Below are 17,494 nucleotides of genomic sequence, written 5' to 3'. Positions count from 1 at the left end.
AGCGATTAAAAGTGATGAGAATGTAAACGTGAAAGATCGGCAACAGGTGAAAGTTTGCCTGGAACGTTTGTTTGTTTTGGGGGACTGTGGACCATTTTGTGACTGTTTGTTTGAGTTAAACATTTGCTAATCCCCTCAGGTGGAAGGTTGTGTAAAAACAACCGCCTACACAAAATCCCACGCACGATCCATTCAGATAAGATGAACCCAAAACCACACTGAAGTACTGCAGGGGTTTGATCAATAAGATCATCAACCAGTAGAGGAACAGTACAGGAACCCTCATGAACTTCTTTCTAGATTTTACAGTTTGAACATTTATTTTTATGTTGTGTTTATTAAACATTACGGTGTGTTTTAATTCAGGTACATACTAAATCCTGCTTCTGATTCTCTCATGATATACAGAATTTCATCATATTTGGATAATAAAATGATGTAACAAAATATAGAAATAAAAAAAAAAGTCCTGTTCCACAATTTTTTACATAAAATATCATTCTTACATTTTATTTAATTTTTTATTACATATAAAAATATTTATTAATTCATCTGTTAATTTTTGGGTCGTTTACTTTGGGACAAATTCTGTTTTCGCAATTATTCCATTAAAATTTTTATTCCACTTCTTTTATTCTCCCACGATTATTATTTCTTTTCTTCCTCCTATTTCTTTGGGCTACTGTTTCCACTGCATACTTGGAGAACCATGTGAAAAAAAAAACCTTGAGTCATTTAGTTTTTTCCACCATCTTGTATTTTGTTAGAAAACCTTTTTCACGATTTCTCTTACGAAGTTGGTTAAATTGTCGCCAAATTTGGCATACATCATCCTCATCCTCCTCTTCATCATCGTATTTATACAGACATGAATTACTCTAAACAGATTCTCCTCAATGAGCCACGAATCAGACAGCAAAGCCAATCAACAGGATGTAAGTCTGTATCTAAGTGATGACTTTGAAGTAGCTCAGACATGAAGTAGCTCAGACATGAAGTAGCTCAGACGCTACTTTCCTGCATGACTTACATGCTTATGTCTTTGTGCTTTTTACTACTCATCCTCTAAATTTTGTCCAAGCTTCACATTATCTTGAGAGTTGTCTGTATAAAAAAAAACTGATATTCAAAACCTATTCTCCTGTAATAAACTGGAATAAAAAAAAAGGGGAATATCAGGAAACCCCCCCAAACATGCATGGTTTCCTGTTACTGAGAGAACCTCCAGGGGGGTGATGAGTGCTGAACCTTTCCCAACTAGGAGCTGAACAAAATCCACCCCAAACTCCTCTTCCTCCGAACACATTATTTGAGCTGGTGGTGGTGGTGTAGTGGTTAGTGTTCAGTCTCTGCTGTCTGAAGGCTTTGACTCGAGTCTCACCTTCAGCTCGAACTTGTTATAATTAGAGAAAGTTTGTGCAAGTGTGAGATCCTGTGGTTCAAATGGTTGAGCTTTGCCTCTGGATTGAGGGTTCGAACCCTGGCCAGGTCTCCAGGATATGAATACAGGAAGCTGTAAAAGGTTCCGGATGGATGAAGGTAACGGGTGGTTTGAGAGTTGCGTCAAGCAGATAACAAACACGTTCAGTCTGATTAATGTTTGAGATGAAGGAAAAATAAGAGTAAAATTTTGGAAAAGAAGGAACGATGCGGTGGAATTTTCCGATAACCTACAGGGTGTGGATGTATTAAAGACATTTTCGCTCTATTTACAAGAAAGTATTTATTTATCTACGTTTCATCGTATCATCTTCAAAATAGTCCCCTTGCACAGCGATACAGTGCTCTCGGGGTTTCTGTCTCTTCTAGAACATCGAAGCTTGTCAAGCATCTTCTGCGATTCTCCGTAACGGTGTCAAAACAGCAAGCTAGATCTTCATCTTCGCAAATCTGGCGAGTAGACAGGACCCATGTCTTTAGGCACACTGACTTATGAAAGTCGGTGCTCCCTGTGACTCTGTGTGCAGGCTTTAATTTATTTTAGGCTACGCATTAAATGCCAGCGCCTCACACTGGTCAAAAGTTGTAATACATGCTATAAATATTTACAACTATCTGCCGTTTTTGATGTTCCTCCTCTAAATTCAGTCTGGATTGCGCGCCATCTGTTGGTGTGTTACAAATCTAATCCCGAAGCTTTTTGATGTAGCTTTTTGATGTGGGTCGGTTTTGAGTTCAGCTGCTGTTGGAGAAAATTAATCAACTCCTTCCGACCAATCAGAATTCAGAATGGAACAGAGCTGTGGTGTATTTACTGTATTGAAAAAATCTACACATGGAACAGTCTGCTGGAGAAGATGCAGTAGGTTAGTAGTTTATTTGATCAAAAAATAAAATAAAGAAAACACACGCGCACACACACACACACACACACGCACACGCACACGCACACACGCTCTAGCAACAACCCAGTCTTATGTCATGATTCCGATCAGTGCTTCGTCGCTTGTCCCGTTCTCGTCTGGACTCTCACAGGCAGTGATGATCCCCAGCCCGAGTTCTGCCAGATCCTCCTGCATGCTCGCGCTCATCATCATTTTGGGTTCGAGTCGGTTACACAGGGTCCGGTACGAAGGCAGAGGGTAGCCGAGCTCTCGCAGGAACTCGTATCCTTTCACTCCGACGGCGCAGCGGATTTTCCGAGCGGTCAGGACAGTGTCGTGGGACCAGACGGCACGGCGCGAGCGCTTGGTCAGGGTCAGGGCTCGGATCTGGTCCTCGTATAGGAACATCTGCAGGCCTTTTTCCATCCTGCTCAGCCTGTGCAAGCGCTTCTTCATCTCCTCCACCTGCACAGAAAAAACAAACATGATCCAGAAACAGAAGCATGAGTGTTTACAATATCATTTAACTTTAATATCACGAGGATCTAAAAACACACGGCTGTCATGATGCTATAGATACGATGAAGAGAATATAAAAATGATCTGCAGGATGTACGTCTTTGAATATCACCTTTTGATGGAATAGAATGGTACTGAAAACATTTTCCAGTCGCAACTTCTCCTCTATTATTTATAAACCAGGGCTGCGTCCCAAACCGCACTCTATTCACTAAAAGGATCGAGAGAGTGTGGATTGGGACGTGTCCCATGTATTCCTGACCCTGAAGATTAGAACTGCATTTACAGTCAGAACGTCTGCTTTATAACCCGAGCGCAGAGATTTTACTGAGAGAGAGAGAGCTGGAGAGAGAGAGAGATATGGAGAGAGAGAGAGAGAGAGAGGGGGGGGGAGAGATGGAGAGAGAGCTGGAGAGAGAGAGAGAGGGGGGGGGAGATGGAGAGAGAGCTGGAGAGAGAGAGAGAGAGAGAGAGATGGAGAGACAGAGAGAGAAAGAGATGGAGAGAGATGAAGAGAGAGCGAGAGATGGTGAGAGAGAGATGGAGAGAGAGACGGGCTGAAAGAGAGCTTTAATCTGTTGAAGATGAAACTCCATCATGGCTGAATTTTTTTTTTCTTCAGTTAGTTTAAGATCAGCCTTTTTCACTGGTTTCTCTTCTCGCACTCTCACTCTGTCTCCTGATTGGCTGCTGTTTCTGCCACTGTGCTGTTTGGTTTTTGGTTGTGTAGGTGAACAGGAGAAGATATCTGACCTCTCTCTGCAGCCTGGCCGTGTGCTGCTGCTGCTGCTCCAGCTGGGTTTTATAGTGCTGACACAGAGAACACGGCCGATCTTCCTCCGCTCTCTGCAGCTCGTCTTCCTCGAGCTCGGCCCGCGGCTGACGCCGAGCGTAGCCGTGATCCCCGACCTTCAAATCTTTCTCTGCTGAACCAAGTCGAGAATGTTACAGTTCACATTACAGCTAAGAGCCGACAGCGAGATGTTAAAACTGTGTAGTGATTAAAATAAGAATTCAGACTTTAATAAATTAAATACATTTTAGTTCTGAATTGCTCATTTCTTTATATAGTTTTGACTTTTTCTTTCCCATTTTTGATTTTATTTGTTGTAACTGGCATGTTGAAGATGCATCTTCTCTGCTTGTAGCACGTCATAACTGGTTTTTACGTCCTAATGGAACATTTCTGTGACCATAGCGTACGATTGTGAAGTTAAAATCATACATATATATTTCTCCACACAGGTGTGAAGGCGAGTCGTTCACCTGGGTCAAGTTTCAGAGGCAGGGTGGAGTGTGTGTGCTGGGCGATGGGTGAGGGCGGGTTCGGGACGTTGAACAGTGTGGGAACTGCGTTGGGTTTCAGTTTCCTTCCCCCTGTTGGTGACCTGGCGATCTCCTCGAACTGACTCTCCTCAAAATGATCCTGCGTACAATCGGGGAAAGATTTATTCCAGAGCCTAAGCTTAAGACCAGGAGCAGCAGTGCAGCCATCTTGGAAAAGTCAGCTAGACCGTCTCAGGATTTCTAGAGCTCAGGTGATTTGTAGTCTTTGTTCCTACATTTAGTGCAAAATACATGTACATCAAAATACAAACACTGACCACACACACACACACACACACATCCCTGTTACAGCCCTGACATCACACACACACACACACACCACTGTTACAGATGTGTGATAAAGAGAGATGGAGAGAAGAATCTGGACCTTTCCAATATGGCGGCCCGACTTGACGTCTTGCGCCACCTGATTTTGCGTTCGGTTGAAAAACATTCCCCCCCGCTCATGGTTCCACTTGCCTGGCAGAGTCTGGAGCAAGGGGTCGGCACGAAGTCCCGTCGGCAGTTTATCAGCCATTTTCTCATCCGAATCGGATCTTTTGGAAAACGGAAAAGTTGTTTTCCGATGCTTGTAGAATTGGAGCAGTTCGGAGCAGAACATCCACCCATTGTTTCCACCAGAATGAGCTAATCGATGCTTCCTACCCGTATTCATACAAATTCCCGCCCTCGAGTGTTATGATTGGTTGGCGGTGCTCCGAAACGCTGTATGATTGGCAGATGGCTTCTGTGAATGAAATTCTAGCCAATCATATCGATCTTCTCAGAAAACGGTTAGGGGAAAAAAACCGTTAGCGACAATTAGCTAATATCACACACGTCGCTACAAGGCTATATTCTGCCTGTCAAGCAAATAATCTTCTGGATAAAAGAGCTAAAATGTTGTTGTCTTTGAGAACACGCACTACCAACTAATATGTCGGATTATACCTAAATTATACAATATACATTGGAAAAGAAGTGCAACCCTGAGTTTCTTTGAGCCAAAATGGCGCCTGAGTCTTTTTCGCACAGGCGATGTTAATGACGCCCCTCTGTTAGCTGTTCATACTGTTGCCTGAAGAAAAAAAATAAAATAAACGGAAAATATCAACGTTTATAATAAGCCAAGTCCCAAATAACTTATTACACTTTTAATAATTACTGAACGCGTCATTATTTGGTAATACAAATTTAAAAGTATTTTGTTTTATTTAAAAAAAGTTACGGCATCTAGTGTAGTCTGCTTTCTATCAGGACCCCAGATTGAATTACAAATCGCATCAGGTTTTCTATATAGGCTCCCTATGTAGTGCAGATAGAATGCGTTGTTACGCACTAGGTAGGGCGCCTTGTGGTCAAAGTGTGGTTTTAGAATTGAAACACGACCAAACAACATGGAGAGACTCACATGGAGAGGAAGTCAGGCGTGAAAGCGTTGGCTGTTTGATTCCGAAAAGAAACTTGCAGCATTTTTTCCCCCGTAGAATTAAGTGAAAAGAAATATATATTTTTTTAATTATAAAATCCGACAAATGCTATCATGATTGTAAAAATTAATCCGATTTAAATGAGAGGTTTCATTTAAATAACAAACAGCATTAGTGTCTGTATTATTATTATTATTATTATTATTATTATTATTATTATTATTATTATTAATATACAAATAAATGATGAGCTCCTCAATAGTGGTTCCTGTTATAGATGTTCAGAGTAATAACTTTAAAGAATTATGGCCTGCTATGGTGCTTTCCTTTAAAACCTCCTCCTTCATTGCCCTGGACACTGTGAGCCTCCATCACTCACTCCATCATTCACACTTTCACTCTTTTCCCTTCATTAACCACCGGTTTTTCTCTCCTCTTCTTCCTCCAGGAGCTCAGCGGCCTCGGAGCCAGAAAAGCTCTTCTAGCAGAGTGAGTATTAAAGGTATTAAAGGAGCAATCAGTGAATCTTTAGTACGTTTCTACACCTAAAACAATCATTTGATTTTAAAGACACAGCTGGTAAAATGCAGACATGAACATCAGCATGCAATACATTGCTTTAGACCTGTTTATTTCCGGCCCGGAAATAAGCTCCGCCCCCCTGTTTAATATACAAGTCACTTTTAAAGGTGCAGTAATAAGCGTAATTAGTTTCTGTGAAAAGCAGCAACTGATAGACTGATAGTTTTAATAGCAGCAGCAGAGAAGCAGAAAAAATGACTGACAGCTTCTTTAAGGTTCAAATCAAATTTAGTTTGTCAATCAGACATTCATACAGAGTACAACATTGTAAAATGCTTATTTCCGACTATCCAACATGTAAATAGAAATTGTATCTTTACCAATAAATAAAATAAACAATTTGCGGTGGGAGCAGTCGTGACAGCGGTCGATCTCACAGGCGCCACCGTTTGGAATCAGGATCTGTTTTATGATTGTTGGGAATGTGATGGGAATGTGATGGGAATGTGATGGGAATGTGCTACTCATATACACTATATGGACAAAAGTATGTGGTTCTTCTCCAAACTGTTACCACAAACCTGGAGGAATTGGACGCTCGTTTCCATGGAAACGATACACGCCCGAGACGGCGATTCCCTCCCACCGTCTTAAGAATTATTTATTGCCGAGCGAACGTTTTTGCAGATTCTGTGCGAGACGACAGCTGAGACGTTTTGTTTTTCTCCTGCAGGTCGATCGAGGATCGGTATAAAGCGATATGCCACGCCGCCCGGACTCGCTCCGTTCTCTCCCTGGGACTCGCCTGTTACAAGAGACTCGACGGGAAGGTGAGCGTTTTCCCCCGTAGGCCGCGTTCGGCTCCCGGGCTGCTGTGTAACCGGATGTTTTGTGAACATGCGTGTAGACGGACACCACGTACCTGGTGCAGGTGTACAACCTGACGCTGCTGTGCGCCGAGGAGTACGTGATCGAGCCGCAGTCCGTGCAGTTCCTGGTTCAGCACGGCTTCGACTTCAACAAGCAGTACGCTCAAGGCGTTCCGTACGACAAGGGAAACGACATGGTGAGTCGGAGGTCACGCGTCCTGCCGCTACAGCAAAAACAGTCCACCGCGGCAGAACGTGACGAGTCGAGTCTAGTCGCCGTGACGACCCTGCAGTTGATCAGTTTCCTGTTTCAGTGCTTTTTTTAATTAAATTTTTTTATCTGTTTATAGTTACATTTAGTGTTCCTCAACATTCACACACCAAGTGAGAGAGAGAGAGAGAGAGAGAGAGAGAGAGAAAGAAAGAAAATAGAGAGAATATAGAAATAAAAAGCAGGAAAGATGGCGCATGGGTTAGGAAATAGAGAGAGAGAGAGAGAGAAATGACAAAAGAGACATAATAGATTGAATATGGAAATAGAGAAATAAAAAAAGAGTGCGAGCGAGAGAGGGGGGGGGTAGGAAATGGAATAAAAGAATGCAGAGAGAGAGAGAGAGAGAGAAAGAGAGAAAGAGAGAGCGAGCGAGCGAGCAACAATGACTGAGAAATGGAGACGGACCTTTGAATTGGGACAGAGATAAAGTGATTGAGGTTGGAGAAAAAGAGAGAGAGAGAAAAAGAGCGAGAGATTTGAGAAACTGAGAGAATGTGATGAAAACATAAAGTGTTGTGTGAATGTGATGAAAACATATTCACACAACACATAAGTGTTGTGTGTGTGTGTGTGTGTGTGTGTGTGTGTGTGTGTGTGTGTGTGTGTGTGTGTGTGTGTGTGTGTGTGGCAGGGTGGAGAACCTCAGGGTATGACCATGCGCACGTTGTTCGTGGAGCTCCTGAGGGCCAACAAACCTCTGGTGCTCCATAACGGCCTGATCGACCTGATCTTCCTGTACCAGAGCTTCTACGCTCATCTGCCTGAGAAACTGGGAACCTTCACCGCCGACCTTTCACAGATGTTCCCCTCCGGCGTGTACGACACCAAATACGCCACCGAGTACCAACTCCGCCTCACAGCCTCGTACCTGGAGTACGCTTACAAGAAGTGGTACGTAGAGGGAAAACAACAAAACAAACTCGGGCACGTTTCATAAAATTCTGTAAAAATTCCTGGGGGGAAAAAAAGAGTAAAATTAATTATGAGAAAAAAAAAAAAGTGACTGAAAAACAAAAGAATGAAATTGGAAGAAAAAATGTTTTCACTGCACAGTAAAAAAAAAATCCAGACTCCGCTTCAGGATTATAAAATAAAATAAATAAATAAAAACAACAATTACAAATAATATATATTAAAACCTAAAAAAAGATTTTCTGTAAACACAAGATTCAGAAAGAAATTTGAGATGTTTTTAAAAGTCTTTTGTAATCTGCATCTATATGATGCGATTGTGTTCCCGAAGATGATTTAGAGTTTTAGATGTTGTGCTTTCAGTAAGCTGGACAACAGCAGGTCGGTGGAAGCAGCTCAGGACGGACCTCACGTCTTTCTGGAGTTTTGTAATTACTCTGGCCGTCTGCAGAGCTACGTGGACTACAGGCCCTGTTTCGACAGCTATGGTGGTGATGGACCTCCGAACATCTGCCCTCAGTTTTCTGTAAGTTTCTTATTTGGGCTTTTTGGGAAAAAAAATGAATCAGCAGTTCGATTTTTCGACGTCTTCTGTTTTTATCGTGTGACGTCTCTCTCGCCAAACGTGCTCTCCCTCCCCTCACCTGCCTCTTTTAGCACTGAAACTGGAGACTCCTTCCAGAAAGTCTTTTACGAATAAACGAGTTGAGCATCCAGGACGATAAATTCAGCTCCATATGTGTCCTTAAGTGTCCATTTTCCCGTCGCAGGCATACGGATGGTGTCCCACCGGCTCCCGCTGCACCATGTCTCACGACACGGACCTCATCATCCGGCAAGACGAGAGAAGCAAAGAGGATAAGCGGAAAAAACGGAAGCGCAGGAAGAAGAAAAAGGCTGAAAAGGAGAAGGAAGATGATGAGGAAGACGACGGGTCACCGCAGGGTAAGAAGGCTCACGTGGAGGACGAGGAGAAACGAGAACCAGAGAAAGATGAGAAAGTTCACGATGAGATTCTGATGGGTGAAACTCCAGCTGGAGAGTCTGGCGGCGATCCGGACAAGGACGGAAACGACGCTCCTCAAACGCACGATCCGACGGAAAACGAACGTCCTGACACCCGTGTGAAGAAGGCGGAAGGAGGAACGCACCGAGCCGGCTTCGACGCGTTCATGACCGGATACATCTTCGCCTTCGCGAGCATCCGGAACGGAGACGGATCAGAACCCTGGATCCCATCATGCGCCAACAAGCTGTACCTGAGCGGCAAGAGCCTTCCTCTTCACATCGCCAAGAGCACCTTCTCGAAATCCTCCAGAGCCCATGTGACCAAGATGGAGCACATCTGGAAAAAACGATTCCCAAAAGAAGACGAGAGCATGTGACACGTTTTTTTCCCGATATGGTTTATATATATATATATATATATATATACACACACACACACACGATTTTAGCAAAATCTTTCCTTTCAATGGCGTAATAAAGCATTCAGTTTTTATATACAGATGTGAAGATGTGCTTTCTTACTGTTTCATGCTGCAAATGTGTTTTTTATGCAGTCGAAGTGCATGAATTTACCCCAGGAACGCTCCGGGGCGTCGCTGCAGGTCGACGTGCTCACACACGCTCACCATTTCACGCTTTTGGGAATTTTAATAAACGTGGAAAACTGAAACTTTAATTTCATACAGTCTTTCCCCCCCCATTGGGACTTGACTTGATTCAAGCCCCGCCCCCTTTCATATGACACATTGAAGTTTGAAGAGAAAAAAAAACTTAAAAAAGTATAAACGACACAAAAGCAAATCATTTATTTTTTTTTTTAAACAACTATACATATACATACATGCACTTAAACATAGAAAAACCTCCAAAAAAACATACGAATAGAACAAAACAAAACAAAACAAAAAAGCAGGTCCTGATCCGTCTTTGGTAGAAATGATACATCACACGGTTGACCAGCAGGAAAAATAAGACCTCGTAAAATTATTTTTCTCCCTCATAAATATCAAAATAGAGCCTCTCTCTATATTAATATAAAACTAGTCTGCTTCAGTTCATTTTATTGCATAGAAATGTAGTGACATCCAACAACAACAACCAAAAAAATAAGCTTCCAAAAAGAATAATTCATCAAGTTCATCGATTCAAGTGCAATTTACAAATTATTAAGTAGTTACAGACACGGACACTTTATTATTATTATTATTATTAGAAAAGGTTTTTATCTCTGCAGAAATACTCGTTTGAAAAGGGGTGAATTGGCGTATGGAATGTTTCTCTCCCAGCGATCGGGTGCTGATGAAGAGGAGCTGCAGACAGTGCAAACAATACGAGTGAATAGCTGAAATAACGCTTAAATACCCCAGGGAAAGGAAAAAAAACCCAAAAAAGAATTCTGTTCGTTCTAGCTTTCATGGTTTTTTCATGGTTCGCCGTTGTGCGAGTCACGGGACGCGTCCGTTTAAGATAAATACATTCGTTTGATCTTCACCTGCTCGATGATGTTTTTAGGTACGAGTCTGGTTTATCAGATGTCACACCGGGACAGGAGGTCGGGCGAGGCGGGCGCGAGGACGATGGAGCGATGTTCCTTCGCGTTGTCCCGCGCACTCGGAGGAAGCGGGTTCCTGCTGTTCAGCGAGAACAAACCGGCCGCATTCTCTTCATCCTCGGCTTCCATGTCCTCTCCGTTTCCGTTGGGCATCTGGTTCTGCTCCTTGTAGTCAATTTCATCAAAGAAACTCCCTCTGCTGCTCGAGCAGTCCATGGCTTCCTCGATCTCAACGGAGCTCTCGTCTGACTCCACCCCCGCCCTCCGTCTGGAAGCCGGTTTGGGTCTGTAGGCCGGGATCTCGGGCACGGCGTATTTCCTCGCCCAGCTGCTGAGCGCTTTAGGCCGGACGTCTCCGCCCTCGCTCCTCGCCGAGCTAAAGGCCTCGGACAGCACGTGCTGCGGAGACACGGGCAGGGAGTGGCAATGTCGTCCCGGCAGCTGCCACAGTTCGGGCCAGGAGCTGGCGGCGTTGGTCTGAGACTGGTACGAGCTCATGCTGCCTCGTGGTGAGTGCAGGTCAAACATGAGCGAGAACACCGACTTGCTGGGCATGTCAAAGAATTTAATCTTGCCGCCCTTGAGGTCTTCGCGAGCGATGAAAGGGTTGACCTTGGCGACTCCTCGTGGTCCGGGATTGTAGTACGGGTCCTGGACGTTGACCTTGCGGCCTGGTTTGCGGGAAAAGATGTCCGATTGGCTGCGCGAGAGCCAGATGTTGCGCCTTGGGCGAGGCGATTTGGGCGGGATTTTATCGTCCTGTAGACCCAAAGGGTTCAGCCTCTTTATGCCCTGGAACTTATCACCTAAACAAGGACACACAGAAGCAAAAGGCTGAAAAATGTGTACTTTTATTTAACTAAAATACCACAGCATTTTGCAGTGTCATGCCATTGCATTGGAACCATCTTTTGTTTTCCAACAAACCCAAACACACCTCTAGGTTATCTAAGTGTTCAAGAAGAAGAGTGATGGAGTGCTGCATCAGATGACCAGGCCTCCAAATCTAAATCCAGCCGAGATGGTTTGGGAGGAGTTGGACCAAAGAGTGAAGGAAAAGCAGTCAACCAGCACTTAACACCTCTGGGAGCTCCAAAGAGGGTTGGTAAACCATTCCAGGTGACTACCTCATGAGGCTTCCTGAGAGAATGGCTGAGAGTGTGCAAAGCACTCATTAAAGCAAAAAGGGGGCTACTTTGAAGAATCTGACTCCGTATTTGTTCTATAATAACTTTAATGTCTGCAGTCTTTATATATAATGATTAAAAAACTATAAAAGTAAGTAAAAAAAACCTTGGAACGTTCTGTCATCATTTGTCTGCGGTATATTAGTAAAGTAAAAGTAAAGGTGTGTCCAAACTTTTGACTGGAATTGTATAAATACGTTTTGATGTCATTCACCACCAGGGGGCGCCACGAGCTAAAAAACGAATGCGTCCTGGATTCGGGCCAGGCGTAAAGGTAAGTGCGTACCAGAGGGTTGAACCTCGAGACTGAAATCGTGGTATGTGTGGAATCTCATGCGTTACAAACATTGTGCCATCGCTCAGCCTTGTTTGGGATACTGCTGAAAAAAAAGAGCAGATGTTCGCTCCGGCTTAGCACATGAGCAGAACCCAAACAAAAGAGAAACGGCTGCTCAGGTGGCAACAACACCGAAATGGAACAGAACTAAAGGGATGCTGAATGATTGATGGGATGTCCAGTGAAAGCGCTGGCCCTCTCTCACTTCCTGGATTTGGTGCCACAGGAAATTAGAGATCAGGCTTTAAAATCACGAGTGTAACTGAACCTGGGGGTCGCCGTGGATCGAACCCCTGCGACCCTGACGGACAGGAAGTGGTCCTGCATGTTATACAGCTTCATAATTCTAAAGAATGGTGAGAGGTTAGAAGGAACTTTAATGCTGAACGACAGGAGCGCTCTCCATCTGTCTGAACATTCCATATGTTCTGGTTCTGATGAATAATTGATGCACACACATTTATTCCTGAGTATTATCAGCAAGTGTGTGTGTGTGTGTGTGTGTGTGTTGGTTACACACCTTTAGGGATGTTCTTTTTATCCATCTCTGCTGGTATATGGATCCTCTCCCTTTCAGCGTCTTCGGCTTTCAGACGCCGCTGGATGTCCTCCAGACGCTTAACGTTGTCTGAGAACGAAGGTCTGAGTTTCGGGTCCATCTGAAACAACGAGCCAACGAGGTGAAAACCCTTCAGGAAACGTGTAAAAATGTTTTTTTTTTTTCCTTTTTAATCCAAATATAGCAGGTCAATCGGTGCATTATGGGACGTGAAAACAATACACAATAACAGTGTGGGTGTGCACAACTATGACCTTTAAATCATTTCCACCATTTTTTTCCTTCTTTAAGATAAAAATCCAGTGTTGGTCATACACACTAAACGATCCCTGAACACAGCAAAAATGCCACCATCTTCATATGACAGTCATAAGGCAACATTAATGCCAGAGGTATAAAAAGAAATTAGAGTTAGCGAACCAGAAATACGATCTGTAGCCTTTTTTTGCGCATGTGCGAAATCGCTGCTACGTCCGTTTTTACGTCAGTCTTGCGATATGAATGTGTTCTTTTGCCTTTGATGTCCAGCTTCAAGAATTTCTCTTAAAAGGAGAAAATCCTGACACATACACACACATCTGTTTTACCCAAATGGAGTCGAACAAATGTTCACTATTTAATTACATTTTCCCATTTATTTAATTCGATTGAACCGAACTGTACGGAACCGTGCATGTTGTGTACCGTTACACCCCATTTCACACGTTTACAGATTTCTGAGTTTATTGAAAAAGTGATTCGAGACTGAGCAGAGAATCTCGGTGCGAGACGAAGCGTTGAGTAACGGCACGTACGTTGCAGCAGTTGAAGGCGAGCTGAAGGAAGTCAGGAGGGCAGTCTCCGACCATGTGCTGGAACGCGTGATAATCCAACCCGAAGTTCTGCCAACACACACACACACACACACATGCGCAAGTTTTAAACAAACTTCTTATGAAATTAGTTACAAATACACTCTATGGACAAAAGTTGTTTTGTGGGACACCGGACTTTTCCAGCTACATTTACATTTAAAGCATTGCGCGGACACTCTTATCCGAGCGACTTACACACTGAGTAGGGGGGTTGAGGGCCTTGCTCAAGGGCCCAGCAGTGGCAGCTCGGTAGTGGTGGGATAAACCTGTGACCTCTTCCCAGAAAAGTGGAATTTATCATAACAGCAAATAGGACTAAATATGGAATAGAATGTTCCAAAAAGCATAACAAAACCTATACTCAGGTGTCCACAAACTTTTGACCATATAGCGTAGGTCTACGATGCATGATGGTGTGATTGTGTATAAATGACACTACAGGATCTGATGATCCGAACTGACTTCGGTGCGAGGCAGGAAGTCGGGATCGGCCTGTATCCTGGCGATGATCTCACACAAGATGATGCCGAAGGAGAAGACGTCGGCCTGGAGACACGGAGAAACCAGCGTGTTATCATCGCCCTCGTCGGCTAATTGTGATGGACACAAGAGGTGTTGTGCGTTCTGGATCTCACCTTCTCGTTGTACGGTTCGTCTCGCAGGACCTCTGGAGCCATCCAGAACGGAGAACCTACAACCGACAGCTTCTCTCCGTCGCCACTGCGAACACGAGAGACAGAGATTCTGAACATTCTCAAAGGAGTTCACACACGTTCCTCCATGACGAACGCCTGGAGGTGAGGAGGAAGTCTTAGATCATGGTAATGTCAGTGGAGTAGTGCATGAGAGAGAGAGAAAGCAACTGTGTGTGTATGTGTGTGTGTATGTATGTGTGTGCGCGCGCTAGGAAACTTCTTTAGCTGCTTTGGTATTATTAGCTCTGCTATTAGTTCACTTCTGAACGCTATGTTCTGCCAGATCAGATGCCCTTACCAGCCCCACACATACATACACACACACACACACACACACACACACACACACACACTTTACCTTTATTCACCGAACCCATTAAAGTTGCTTGCTTGTTAATCTTGGCACTGAGCAAGACACAGATCCCATATTAGCTAGGTGGGGCAAGCTCTGTGAGAACACACACACACACACACACACACACACACACACACACACACACACACACACACACACACACACACACACACACACACACACACACACACACACACACACAGATAAAACTATCGGTCACTTACTTATGACTAGGGATTTTTTCTGCAAGCCCGAAATCTCCAACGATCGCAGTGTAGCTGTTTTCATCTGATTTGACCAGGCAGTTCTGCAAACACACAACACACACACACACACACACACACACACACACACACACACACACACACACACACACACACACACACACAAAGTATGGTGATGTAGTGGTAGAACTGATTATACAGTCCTCTTTGTACCTTGGGGTGAAGTTGGGGTAAAAGTTTTGGCACCCCACACAGTATTACAACTCCATTGCATAAGTGTGAATTACGCGTGCGCCAGCGGTAAACGAGTGGAGGGCGGAGCCGGACTTAACGAGCAGTAAGAAACACCTGCAGCTTATGAGACTAATCAGGGTGCTCTGTTTCAGTCCGGCGTCCCAATAAAGAGGAGAGAGACGCCAACCTCCGAGAGCGAGCCACCAAGCAGAGAAGCGAGAATGCGCACCGATCCGCGAGTGAGACGGGCGGACGCCGAAGAAATGCGTGCCGATCCGCGAGTGGGCGCGGGCGGACATCAAAGAGGAAAGGCGCCCCGAAACGCAAGACTGTGGGTGAGCCCCGGCGTTAGAGCTGGAAAGGAAAGCACTGGGGTGAAAACCGAAGTACATAAAGGAAGCTCTGTTTGATTTCATATTACAAAATTATTAGCCAAAATGTTTTAAATGTCACATGGTGTCTCAAAAAGCTTTTTTTTTAAGAGTCCAAAAGTAAGTACACCCGCTGACATGCTGCAGCAAACCGATCCTCATTCCTGCATTCCACGTTTTTTCTTGATCACCGATACGATCTGGATAAATCCGTTTTCGATTTCCATGCGGGACGTCAGCAGGTCACGTGTGTGTACGAAAGCCGGAGCTATTTGTGGTTTTGCGTTTGATTATTCTGTAAAGTATGTGGTTCGGCAGGATGCTTTATCACATCTAGACAAACAGAAAAGAGATTTTTGAATTCCAGGCATTACAGCGAATTAAGATAGCGTGGACCGGTATTTTTTGTGTGAAGCCATAACTGTGTGAATGAATCCACAAAATGAGGTGTGCTCTCTGAGTGGGAGGAGCATCACACCATCTTCCATGTCAATCACAGTGATGCTAGCCAATCGTGTGAGAACGGGTATGTGGAAGAGGGCAGATAGCGGTTTCCTTAGTGTTACCTTAGAGGTGAGGTCTCTGTGGAAGATGCCCTTGGAGTGCAGGTAGGTGAGACCCATGGCGATATCTGATGCCAGTTTGACCCGTGTGGTCCAGCTCAGGTACTTGTTGCTGTCCAGCAGCTGCTCCAAGTTTCCACCGTTGATGTACTGCAGAAAAAGACGATTCACAGACATGACCAAGAAATAGCATCAAGAAATTTCCCCACTGTGGGACGAATAAAGGTTTATCTTATCTTATCTTATGACCACAACTCGGGATATTTATATCTGTGCACGAACATCATCTTTAATATTTTAACTAGTAAACATTTCTCATTACTTATTAAATAATTATTATTTAATTATTATAATTTTTATTATAGGTATTATTTTCAGATTAATAAATTTGATTTAAAACATACATTTAGACTTTATTATTATTTGCTACGCTGTTTATAACTGTATTGTATTTTTATTTTACTAGTTTATTGTTGACTGGATCTTCTTTCACATTATTTTTACCTTAATGTTTTTTAATATTTATTTATTTTTTTTTAAACCTTTTTCAATTATTATACATGTCAGAACATTTTCATATATAATTTTTTTAAATTTATTTTTACAAATGTTCTATTATTTGCCAATTTTACTATTTGCTCTTTCTTTTTAAAGTTATAAAGCAGTTTAATTGTTCAGTTTATTATGCAATAACATTTGGATCATTTTTATATTTTGTGAAATATATGTGAAAAAGGATTTTGTTAGAAAAAAGTATACATAAGACACAAATAGAGAATTTTGAGGTGGCGTTTTTGGCTCTTATTCCTTATAAAAAGAAAAATTCTGAGGTAAATTTTACAATCCTGTGGGTCAATGCTGCTGAAAATCCATCTAGCTGTGTGTGGGACTGATTATACCGAGAGGAAGAAGAAGAAGAAAATAAATAATTACATGAAAATAATACAAATAAAAACAGATTTCCAGACAGAAAATCCCATTTTTCAGTGGTTAAAATATCTGGTTTCTAAAACACCTCAGAACAGCTGCTCTATTAATCCGCCTCCTGTGGCGTGACCCAACCATGAGACAAAAAGGCTGTCCCTCTTAGTCCTACTTTCCTGATTGCCTGAACTCCACATGAACGCACAATTTTTTTTTACATTATTACACGTGAAGTTAAAATGAGTAAATCGGTGATGCCTCCTCGTCTTCCACCTCCTTTGTGTTCAGTAAATATGACTTCTTCTGAAGCCTTTATCAGTTCATCTCCTTTATCTTTCGCTCTTTAATCTGTCCTAATGGACCTACTGAAAGGAGCTAAAGTTCATATTCTATATACAGTGAGGAAAATAAGTATTTGAACACCCTGCTATTTTGCAAGTTCTCCCACTTAGAAA

General features: G+C 43.2%; 3 protein-coding genes across 4 annotated transcripts in view; 1 reads left to right on the top strand and 2 right to left on the bottom strand.

Moving 5' to 3' along the window:
* Nucleotides 1-2,288: 2,288 nt before the first annotated feature.
* Nucleotides 2,289-5,345, bottom strand: LOC310717681 (uncharacterized protein). Of its 2 annotated transcripts, none has more exons than XM_083526077.1 (4): nucleotides 4,650-5,345; nucleotides 4,110-4,269; nucleotides 3,597-3,769; nucleotides 2,289-2,789 (listed from the first exon to the last, which is right to left on the bottom strand). In XM_083526077.1, exons 1-4 carry the CDS (start codon nucleotides 4,797-4,799, stop codon nucleotides 2,415-2,417), a joined length of 858 nt encoding a protein of 285 aa, XP_083382203.1. In that variant the 5' UTR covers nucleotides 4,800-5,345; the 3' UTR covers nucleotides 2,289-2,414. The 2 variants fall into 2 exon arrangements, with proteins under 2 accessions (XP_083382203.1, XP_083382204.1); XM_083526078.1 differs by having other exon boundaries at nucleotides 3,597-3,766.
* A 228-nt stretch (nucleotides 5,346-5,573) lies between these two features.
* toe1 (target of EGR1, exonuclease) lies at nucleotides 5,574-9,681 on the top strand. Its single transcript, XM_083525867.1, has 7 exons — nucleotides 5,574-5,959; nucleotides 6,048-6,088; nucleotides 6,855-6,951; nucleotides 7,029-7,187; nucleotides 7,896-8,155; nucleotides 8,540-8,702; nucleotides 8,947-9,681. The coding sequence occupies exons 1-7, from the start codon at nucleotides 5,843-5,845 to the stop codon at nucleotides 9,559-9,561; spliced, it is 1,452 nt and encodes a 483-aa protein (XP_083381993.1). The 5' UTR covers nucleotides 5,574-5,842; the 3' UTR covers nucleotides 9,562-9,681.
* Nucleotides 9,682-9,966: 285 nt separating this feature from the next.
* tesk2 (testis associated actin remodelling kinase 2) overlaps nucleotides 9,967-17,494 on the bottom strand; it is a 29,498-nt gene continuing 21,970 nt past the window's right edge. Inside the window, exons 5-11 of the mRNA XM_083525771.1 lie at nucleotides 16,119-16,265; nucleotides 14,948-15,030; nucleotides 14,309-14,393; nucleotides 14,136-14,219; nucleotides 13,614-13,700; nucleotides 12,781-12,919; nucleotides 9,967-11,542 (exon numbers count right to left, since the gene is read on the bottom strand). Coding sequence (XP_083381897.1) covers nucleotides 10,713-11,542; nucleotides 12,781-12,919; nucleotides 13,614-13,700; nucleotides 14,136-14,219; nucleotides 14,309-14,393; nucleotides 14,948-15,030; nucleotides 16,119-16,265 — 1,455 coding nt within the window. The 3' untranslated portion in view covers nucleotides 9,967-10,712. The remainder of the gene's footprint in view (nucleotides 11,543-12,780; nucleotides 12,920-13,613; nucleotides 13,701-14,135; nucleotides 14,220-14,308; nucleotides 14,394-14,947; nucleotides 15,031-16,118; nucleotides 16,266-17,494) is intronic.

Source organism: Silurus aristotelis (assembly GCF_946808225.1).
Source record: "Silurus aristotelis genome assembly, chromosome: 22".
In the NCBI taxonomy this organism is placed as follows: domain Eukaryota; kingdom Metazoa; phylum Chordata; class Actinopteri; order Siluriformes; family Siluridae; genus Silurus; species Silurus aristotelis.
This window is presented reverse-complemented; position numbering and strand designations above follow the sequence as displayed.